The 11127-nt window shown below is 39.6% G+C and overlaps 1 protein-coding gene across 1 annotated transcript; it reads left to right on the top strand.

The window, feature by feature from the left end:
• Positions 1-216: 216 nt before the first annotated feature.
• LOC149812063 (ethylene-responsive transcription factor RAP2-4-like) lies at positions 217-2577 on the top strand. The gene has a single exon (XM_089992638.1). The coding sequence runs from the start codon at positions 952-954 to the stop codon at positions 2182-2184; it is 1233 nt and encodes a 410-aa protein (XP_089848764.1). The 5' UTR covers positions 217-951; the 3' UTR covers positions 2185-2577.
• The last annotated feature ends 8550 nt before the right edge of the window (positions 2578-11127 follow it).

Below are 11127 nucleotides of genomic sequence, written 5' to 3'. Positions count from 1 at the left end.
TCAATTGTCCAATGGGGGTGATCGTCCTGCGTGTAAGTAAAAACGAACATGGGTGCGAGTGCGTGTGCGCGCCGCGAGGGTCGCGGGGAGGAGTAAAGGGTAATTAACGTGCGTGGCGAGCCTGACTCGGAGATGCTCCGGAGCAGTAAAGTGCGTAAAAAACTATGGGCTTTTTCGTGTATAAAAGCGGTGGTGTGACGGTGAGCCTGTGGAAGTAAACAAGAGCGAGAAAAAGTAGTGTTCTCTTTCTCTCTGTGCGGAGCGACTGTGAGGAGAGAGTGTTTATCTCTGTGGTGTTCAAATACTACAATCCCCCCCCCCCCTTCTTTATTCCCGCTTCTCTGAATCCCATTCTGTAATCATCTGTCTTCTACAAAAGGTTTTTTTATGGTTTTGGTTGATTTTTTGTGATGATTTATCATGAATCAAAGCATGCTAGGGAGTGGTTTTCTCTTCTCTGGTTAATGAAAAGCTGTTAGAAGCCGGATGTTTCAGAATCGAGATCCAGATTTTCTTTGATTACAAGAAGTCCTTTGTGTTTTTCTCCCAGATTCCTTGTTAAAAATCAGCCGAGGGTTCCTTTTTATAAATCCTCTGGTTGTTTTCAAATCTCTCTTTTTCTTTTTGTTTGTTTTGTTTTTAATTCTAGTCAGGCAAAGAGGTCTCCTTTTTTTGTTGGGTACACCTCTTTGAATCTAGGATAGAAGAAGCACCCAAGAAAAAAAAAGAAAAAAAGATTATTTTTGCATAAATTTTAGTCTGCTTTTGCTTTCTTTAACCTTGAACAGAGTAGCTGGTTAGGATGCTTGTTCTTTGCTTTTGATAAGAAACAAGCATACGTCTTTTTAGTTTCTTTTTTGATAATTTATCTTGTATTTTATTTTCTAGATCCTTAAAGTAAGTAATCTGGTGTGTTACTCTGTTTCTCTTTTCTTTGCTTGTCATTAAAGCATGGCAGCAGCGATCGATTCCTACAATGTTTGGTCTTGTGTTTCGGACCCTTCTCCCAAGGGAGAGTTGATGGGAGCGCTTGAACCTTTTATTAAAGGTGCTTTATCGTCCTCTCCTTCTGAGAACCCCTCAACGGAGATCTCTTCTCTGCTTCCATCTTCCTCTTCCTCTTCTTGTTTGAATTTCTCTTATCCCTCTACGTCTCCTTCTTTCCCAAGCAATCTTCTGCAAGTTCCCTTCTTGTCCCCCTCTGATTCTTTTTCTTTTGTAAATCCTCTCCTATCCAGATACCCATCAACATCAACCCCCATGTTTTCGAATGGGGTTTTCACCACCGAGCCCTACTCCATGGAGCTCACCACCTTCCCCTGCATGGAGGATGCTCTTTCTGCGCCTCCTACCCAAACTCTAGCCTTTCAACAACTCACCCCTTTCCACATACAGCAGATCCAGGCCCAGTACGAACAGCAGACCCATCACTTGGCTTCCATCCAGGCTACGAAGCAGCCGCAGATTCTTGGCCTCAGGCCGTTGATGATGAAGCATGTGGGTGGTGGTGCCGTCACCGCCGCGAAGGCGGCCGACCCCTCGACCAAACCTGCCAAGCTCTACAGAGGAGTGAGGCAGAGGCACTGGGGAAAGTGGGTGGCGGAGATCAGGCTGCCTAAGAACCGGACGAGGCTCTGGCTCGGCACCTTCGACACGGCGGAGGACGCGGCCATGGCCTATGACAGAGCGGCCTACAAGCTGAGGGGCGAGTACGCGAGGCTCAATTTCCCGAGCCTAATGCACCGGGGCTTCCATGAGGCCAACGGGGTCTTCCCGGTGCCTTTGCCGTCCTCTGTTGATGCCAAGCTTCAGGCCATCTGTCAAGGATTGGCTTCCTCTTCCTCTCCTTCCGCTTCGTCGAAACAGGGGATGCTGGCCTTTCCCGACGATCATGCCCCGGCTGCTGCTGGTTATGGTTTCTCTTATCCTTACCCACATGGTTCGGAGAAGAAGAGCAACGGAGACGCCGCGGTCTCGGTGGTGGCGAAGGTCGAGAGCTCGTCGTCGGATTCTAGCGACTACTCTATCCCTTCTCCCGGACAGTTCTCTCCGACTTCGGATGCGAAGGTGGAGGAGGATGCTTCAGCGCCCTCATGGAGCGAGATCGAGAGTTTGTTGCTGCAGAAGCTCCCTTCTCTCGATATAGATGTTAATTGGGATGCTTTCCTCTCGGATTGTCCATGATCTACGCGCTTATTTTCTTTCCTCTCTCTCTCTCTCTGTAGAATCAGTTGTAGTTTCGTTTTGTACAGCAGCTGTTGCAGTGGGTGTTTTTTGACAACTGCGGACCTGCTACTGCTCTTGCTCTTGTGTCTCTGATTGTATCAGATTATTGTGGGGGGGGTTTCTACTAGCCCGAACTTTGCTCTTATTAGTGTTATGAGCTCGATCAGTGGTAGGGAGGGATGGGTTGGTTAATTCCCTTCCCTTGGTATCGCTCTGGTTTGCTGATTTTTTCTTGGCACTACCAGGCGGAAGTCCTTTTTTCCTTTTTGTCTGGGCTAGTTGGTGTAATTCATTTCACTTTCTGTTGTGTATTTACTTTTACGCAATGTACCAAACAGAACTTCCTTTGTTTATCTCTGGTTTTACAGTTACTCTTCATTGTTTGATGAAAGCGATGAGGAAACATGTGCATGTGCGTTAAACATGATATCTCAGAAAACGGCGAGTCATGTGGTCTGTGATCTGGTGTTATTATGTGATGCTTCCTTTGCGAAATTTGGTGCATTCATAGCAAACCACAGAGAGAGAGAGAGGCGTTTGATCTATGATGATGACAAATATATGTTTTGTTTGTTGGTTTTCCCTTGCTTTCTCCATCTCTAATTTTTTTTTTCGATGTAAAAAAAACAAAAGAAAATGGAGAAAGGAAAGGAAAAACATATTTGATCAAACTACTCGTTTTATATGGAGGGCGGAATAAACATCTGGAATCTTATCTCTGACCTTCACAGAGAATGCTTATCTTTTTTGGGGTAGTAAAGTGAGTGGATTCGTCGTGCGCATCTTTGTCTTTTAGTGACAAAACAAAAGGCATCCCGTGATGTCGACGTAGAACTGCCGTGTCCGTGTCTGTGTCCGTGAAGATGATGTGTGATAAGAAAACTGCCCTCCATTGGTTCAGTAATAAAAGGGTTATTCCTCTTTGTCGTTACACAGTTTTATAATTTCGGTGGAAATTAACGGCTATCAGACATATCCAAAGCATCTTTAAAGGAAGAGGCCAGCCGACGGAGAGTCTGTCCACAAACACAATACAAATATATATAGGGGTCATGTTTTTTTTTTGTTTTTTTTTTTGTTTTTTTTTTAATTCTGACCATACAGATATTATCTATTTACTTGATTTTATAAAAATCAGCTAGATTCCGACACTGGGTGGGTTTTTATAACATTTTGAAAAATCAACTGTCCAAAATTTTTGTAAAATTTTGAGGCTCTAAATATCATTTTTTCATGAAAAACACATGATCCAGGTATGGATTATTCATAAATTGATCATGCCCAACACATTTATGGGGTCGGAACTGCCAAAAAATTACCAAAACATCAGAATTTGGCATGTTTCATTTAGCACGTACTCATTTATTTTTCTCTTTATACGTAAGAGAGAGAGAGTGTGATGGGTAGGTGTCTGACACTTTTTTGTGCCTACCACTAAGTTAGGTTTTTATAATATTAAAAAAATCAACATGATTCAAGTGTGATTTTCTAACAAATTGATCACACCGGATACATCATTAGGGTCAGATTTTTGAAGAACCTAATAACCATATCCAAGCTGGGTAGGCAAGTGGTAAGCACAAAAAGAGTTAGGCAGCTATCAATTTCTGTATATATATACATATGGGTTAAGATTTGTTAAAGTCGTGGTCCTAGCGTTTGGGGGCAGAATGCCCTTGTTTGGTTTTTTCTCTCAAATCTAACACCTAACACCATAGACCTGATCTACGGGTGTTGTTTAGTGGGAACCGGCTTTTGGATCGCTGGAATCCCACCTTGATACAGGTTTTATCGGTGATCAAAAAATCAATGGTTATAAAGTTGTTGATTTTTTCATATTTTTTCATTGAAAAAACATGATCCAAGAGTCGATTCTTACTAAATCGAGCATGCTGAACGCATTTATAAGGTTAGATTACTTTTGTATTGTGACATTCAAACTAGATTGTACCTCAATCGATTGTACCAAATATAAACCCTATATATATATATTATTTTTAATAGGAACCATTGATCTTTAATGGATCAACGGACCGGCTCATTACAAGCTTGAACCTGGCTCTTTAACGAGCCAAGCCAGGCTCGATACCCAACACGAGTCAGGTTCGAGCAAACAGGCTCAAGCTCGGACCCGAGTTCGTACATGCCAGGCTTGCCTCGAGCTCGGCTCGTGTGATTTTTTCATTTTTCCCCAATCTAATAACCTGTTCCAACTATATTATTGCTTACATTGTGCTATGCTGATATATATATATATATATATATATATATATATATATATATATATATATATATATATATATATATATATATATATATATATATATATATATATATAGAGAGAGAGAGAGAGAGAGAGAGTAAATCCTGGCGACGCTGTCGGCTCCATATCAATCATGCAATTGAAAGGATAGGTTGGGCAATTCAGATGGGTTCGGAATGGTTCATTAGTACTATAAACTATGTTTTCTATTAACAATTGGATGCAAAACCTACATTTTTGGCGCAATTAGATTACTATTAATATATTTTAATATTGAAAATTTACTGGTTTAAACCGTCGTTTAAGCTAAATGAACCACGATATATAAATCCATTTGTGTTTTCAGATTTACTAAAAATGCACAATTAGATCACTATTAATATATAAATCCATCTGTACATTTTGGCGGAATTAGATTACTATTAATATGTTTTAATATTGAAAATTTACTGGTTGAAAGCGTCGTTTAAGCTACATTTTTTACTTGTTGATAATAAGTCTATGGCGTGCACGTCTACATTCATGAGGTAAGTGTGAGCGCACACGCTCCCACATGATTGGGTGTATGCATTTTATTTAGATGAAAACTTACTCGAATAAATATATTTTTCCCCTTAAGGATGAAAAAAATGAGTTTTAAGAGCTCACTGGTGTCACGTATGATGCAATACAGTTTTTTTTTTCCTTGAGATCATTTCTGTAACTTTTCGTCAATCTTCAAATGTGTCCTCCCAATTGTGCAACCTGACAAGTTTGCTTGACACTTGAATTTAGTGGCCTGTCGTGGTCACTGGTCACAAGTAGGGGTGTCAATGGGTCAGGTTTACCCAGATCCAACCCGTATCAAACCCTATAGGGTTCAGGTATGGTGATAAATATGAAGATCCGATTAAGACCCGGGTCCGGACCTGAAGGGACCGATTAATACATGGAGTCTGGTATAGTTTGTGAAGTTTTATACCAGACCCTGGCCCGACCTGAGTTTCTATTAAGATCTGCAATTTTTTAATATAAAAATGATAAAAAAAATATTATTTTACAGGGTATAGTCTGGGTCTGGTTCATGTAGTTTTTATCAGGTACGGGTATGGTTTCTCTTATGGTGGGTCTGATTAGAGTCGAGTCCAGACCTGATACCATACCCAAAAATCAGGTCCAGATCTGGTTCCACTGGGTCCAAAACATACCCGACCCTTTGACACCCCTAGTCACAAGCAACTGGGGCTGGAAGCTTGTGGGTAACAATGTATGTAGTGTATGGATTGGGCTGCATTGACTTGTTTTGGTTGCATCTTGCATGTGAAGTGCATTACGACTAAGGGTGTCAATGGGTCAGGTTTGACCCAGGTGCGACAAGTATATCAAACCTTATAGAGTCACGGTTTGGTGATAAACAGAAAGGTTCGTTAAAAATCTGGGTCAGACTCAAAGGGTCTCGATTAATATATAGAGCCAGGTATGATTTGTGAAATTTTATAACAAACTCGGGCCTGACCCGAGTTCTGACTAAAATCCTTAATTTTTCAGTATAAAAAAGCTTTAAAAAATTATTATTTTACCGGGTATGATTTGAGTCTGGTTCATGTAATCCTTTATAGGATCCCGGTATGGTTTTTCTTATGATATGATTTGACCCGGATCTGAACCTGGTATCTAGGGCTGATCTTACCTGGGTAGGAACCAAACCGACCCGTTGACACCCTTAATTATGACAGCTTCTTTTGAGTCTAGAAGAAATACAGTTGTATTCAACATGTATTAAAAGTTTTAACAGATCAGCGCAATCTGGTACATGTAATGACCTAAAGTAAATATCACAAAATTGGTGATATTGAGTATGAATTAATCTCGTCTGTCATTATGGTGCATGGGCTGCAAGTTGCATAGGCACCTTCACCATACGGAAAAGCTATGAGCTACCATTGGTTCTTTCTTCCTTCTCAAGCTTCTTAAATGGTTATAATGTTAATAGAAAGATGGTTGAAGATGAAAGGGGATAGTGGATCGGGTCCAACTAACCTTGTACTGCACCTCAAACTCACCCAATGATTTCTGCTCTGAACGATTTTCAGCCATCCATTACTCAGCCTCTGATGCCGTTCATCTAGAAAGTGAGTGGTGAAATTTTTTTGTGGGACACATCTAAGTGGAGGCCGTATAATGGTATCCTAGGAGCCTTGCACAGTTTTTTGTCAAAAGCTTCTTTTGGACCTGATCCCTGAAGAAAGCTCGGAGAGAAACTGTCCAAGCATACTTAGATGCCCTGCATTATGAAAATGAAAGACACCTTAAACCTACCAAATAAGGAGACGCAACCAATATTTGCAGCTGTGGATAGGAGAGTGGATCATGATGATATTTAGTGACCGTTAAAACTGTCACTAAAACCCACAAAAGCTGTCATGTAGCTCTAATGATCATCCTTATAGCTTTTGTCACTAAAACATTTAGCTACAATAGCATACTGTCACTATTATATAGTTTCAGTGACAGTACTTTCTGTCAAATTACTTAAATTGATCTCAACATTAGCCTCTAAATCAATGTTATCGCATTGTATCGTATGGTATGGTATGAAACTTATCATAACCATGGGCTAACTCGATACGATACACAAGTGTGTATCATATCTGTATCGACAGTATCGTATGTTATAGCTCTGTATTACCATATAATACACGTGTCTGGTGCACTTTAAAATGGCTGAAACTAGATTTTTTTAATTTTGAGTTTTAAAGACCTCTCTAGGGTCGATTCTCTCATTTGTGTAGAGGCTTTTAGAGGAGAACTCACACGCCCTAAGAGGCGTGAGAGTGATTTGAAGGCCGATTCGTGCGAAATGAAGAGGGATTTTACAAATTTTTCATGTAAGAATGCATTTTCATCCTTTTTCATACAAAGGAGTGGGCTAAAGTAACAAATCTATATTTTTTGTTTCCCATTGAATTTTTTTGGGTAAGATGGCATCAAATGATCTGGCATGGCAATGAAGTACTCAAGTAGTGAGCAGAAACGATTGAAAATTGAGTGCAACTATTGCCATCATATTGTTTCAAGTGGTATCTCTCGATTGAAGCATCATTTAGCCGGAACACATCATAATGTTATTGCCTACATGTCAAGAGATTTGTCGGATACCATAAAATGACAATGCTAGTTTGAGAAAAAAAAAAGATGAGTGAGGCAAAAATGGAATATGTGCAACCCTGTGAAGATTAGTATGATGAAGATAAGTTTCCAAATTCTGATCCTACAACCCTTAGCCAAGTTATATTTTTAAAAAACTTGGCTATTTAACACATAAGTGTTAATAAACTTGATAATTTTCTTTGTTTATGTAATATGAAACCATGAGTCTTGTGCCATGTTCATAATTATAAGATATTTAATATTTTGCATTGTTCTTGTGATATATGCATGTAATATTATCATATTAGTTTATGTTTGATGATGTCATATAGCTCATAGAGACATAAATGTTTCATGTGATTTTATGGTTGTATTTTGTGCAATTCATCATTGTTTTATGTGTTGTAATTTTTTTAAGATTTTTGCTAATTTTTTTACTCTTTTAAATTTTTGAAAAAACTTATTATAAAAACTTATTATACGTATCTAACTTTGGACCCGACCGATACAAGTAACAATATGCTACTTAGAACCTTGCTCTAAATAATATGCAATAAAGATTGGAAGTAGATAGCGCTGTCACCAGTAAGAGCAGCGGGATACTAGGCTCCTAAAACATCAAGCAACAAAATAATTGTCAAATGGCATAAACCAAATGTTGCTTAAAAATGAGAAATTCAATACAGAGAAAAGAATATTCTTACACATTTCCATTTCCATTTCCATTTCCATTTCCACAATATGCATTTTCATACGTACATATATTTTTTGTTCATATTTTGTATTAATGATGTAATAGGTAAATATCCATTAGGGGTATTTTGCTTATTTCAATTCTTGTAATAGGTTGTGCCCATTAGGGGCACATTAGTACTTTAAATTTATTCTTTTCTTTTTATACTTTTCAATTTCTATAAAAACTATTTGGTCAAATATCAAATAAAGTCGTTGAGTTCTTTTTTACTGGTCATCGTAGAGTTAAGAATTGTTGGAAAGTCCTACAGCTCTATTGAGGTCTATCACTTTATTGTATGTGTATAAATAGGGGCTTTGATCCCCTTTCATTTTCTAATGCTTCTCGTAAGCATTCATGCTCAATAAGATGAATATTTTTTTATGTTTTTTGTTTTCTCTTTAGTTTTTTAATGTCTTGATTCTATCGTGCCTTTGTGCTCTTGTATTGTCCCTTAGTTAAAATTATGTATTTGCATGTGCACTTTGTGTTTATGATTTTGCTCTTAGAAGCCCTAATTTTGTATTTCTGCATATTTCATTACAAATGAAAACCTTAATTCTAACAAACATCATCCATAGTTTTCATACATAAATTAATTAAAATAAAAAATAACAAAACCTTTAAATTTTTAACTAAAATCAAACATGTGGATCACGTATAATATTGATTAAAAATATAAAAAAATAATTAATTGATATCCATCTTATTAAAAACCTAAATGTTAATTGAGAAAAAAACACACAAAAAAGCCCTAAACCTAAATGCTAATTGAAACCCTAATTCTTATATAATCAATTATACACTTATATAATATTCAAACATGTAGAATCATGTTTAATGTTAATTAAAAAACACAAAACTACCTAAATTAAATATTCATCTTATTTAAAAACAAAATAAAAATCTAAATACTTCTTGAAAAAACACAAAAACTCTAAAATCTAATTAAATATTTATGCTATTTAAAAAAACCTAAATCATAACAAACATCATTCATAGTTTTCATACATAAACTAATTCAAAAAAAAATAACAAAACCCTCAAATTTTGAACTAAACTCAAGCATGTGAACCATGTATAATGTTGATTAAAAAATACAAAAATAACTAATTAATATCCATCTCATTAACTTAAATGTTAATTGGGTAAAACAAACACAAAAAATCCTAAACCTAAATGCTAATTGGGGAAAAACCATAAAAAGCCCTACACCTAAATGCTAATTGGAAAAAAAACACAAAAAGCTCTAAACACGAAAAACACAAACACAAGAGAGAGTAGACCTCGTCCTATCCGCATTGTGGCAATGTGCACGGTGCACCAGACAACCAGAGGCTGCCTCAGTGCTTATGAACGGTGACCGATGGCAACGAGACTATGCTCTCGTGGGGTCGAGTCGTCGGGTGTAGGGGCCAAACAAAAAGTCAAGAGAAAGAAAGAGAAATAAAGGTGGGGTCGAGGGAGGCCAGGAGGGAATCAAGAGAGAGTGGGGCCCCAACTTGTTGTTGTGGCCTGTGGGTTGTCAACAGGGGTGGAGCCGCGGAGGGCGAGAAAGAAGGGGTCATGGGGAGGGCGCATGAGAGAGAGAGAGAGAGAGAGAGAAGCTTGCCGGTCGTTGTAGCCTGTGGGGTCCTGGGCAAGGATCAAGCAGCAAATGCAAAGGAGGCCACAAGTGGGGTCATGGAGAGGGTGGAGGGCTAAAGAGAGAAAGAGAGAACATGAGTATGGATGGCAATGGACCGGGGGAAAGCGGGGCCCCGCCCCGTTTGGACCGGGGATGAAGGGTATGAAACGGGGATGGAGGCAGGGACGAAGGTTAAAATCCATCCCCGTCCGGGGGTGGAGGCGGGGCTGGACGTGCACTTTTCCCCGCCCCGCCCCGTCCCTGCCACGATCCCCGCCACAACCCCGCCCCGACCACTTTTCCCCGCAATATCCCTGCCCCGCCTCATCCCCGTTTGAACCGGGGATGGAGGACATGAAACGGGGATGAAGGCGGGGATGGAGGATAAAATCCATTCCCCGCCCGGGATGGAGGTGGGGGTGGAGGATAAAATCATGAGGCGGGGCGGGGGTGGAGATCTTGTCCCCCGCCCCACTGCCATCCCTAAACATGAGAGAGAGAGAGATTTGTGAGGAATGGGAGGACAAATTTGAGAATGAAAAGGGGAGGGCGGGCGCCTGACCTTTTCATTCCTCCTTTGGGTCAGACGCGATCAGGATGGCACTGCCCACGTTTTTGGTGGATCAGGGTGGGCAGCCCGCCTTTTTCATTCCTTCTTTGGGTCAGGCACGATACCCACGTTTTTGGTGGGTCAGGGTGGGCAGTGCCCACCCTCCCAATAACGTGGCTCCGCCCCTGCCCAGACATTGACCAATAATCGAAACTTTGAAAATTTCTTAAATATTTGGATTGGAGCGCAGAGATCCACTCTGGACTATGCAAGGCAGTTTCTCCTTTAAGCTTAAAATTGTTTAAACTGATAATCTGCAACTATGTTACCTTAACAATTCTAAAGGGAGGTGTCAGTGTCAGACACTTCTGGACACCAACTACAACACTCCTAGGCACGACTCCTTAATATAGAAGTCTCCAAAATAATAGAGACTCTGTGTCGCATTTCCAATACTCTGAGTGACTTAAACATGAAGTAGAAAGTGTCAGATTCTGCGTTTATTTTATTTTAACCATATTTTCTCTCATTTCATACATAGAGGTATTGAAGAGTCGAACCTGGTCATGTAACCTTGCTTCTAATCGGAACCAAACATG

This window comes from Nuphar pumila, chromosome 17 (genome assembly GCF_984573655.1).
Source record: "Nuphar pumila chromosome 17, dmNupPumi1.hap1.1, whole genome shotgun sequence".
Lineage (NCBI taxonomy): Eukaryota > Viridiplantae > Streptophyta > Magnoliopsida > Nymphaeales > Nymphaeaceae > Nuphar > Nuphar pumila.
Note: the sequence above shows the minus strand (reverse complement) of the source record. Positions and strands in the feature narration are given on the sequence as shown.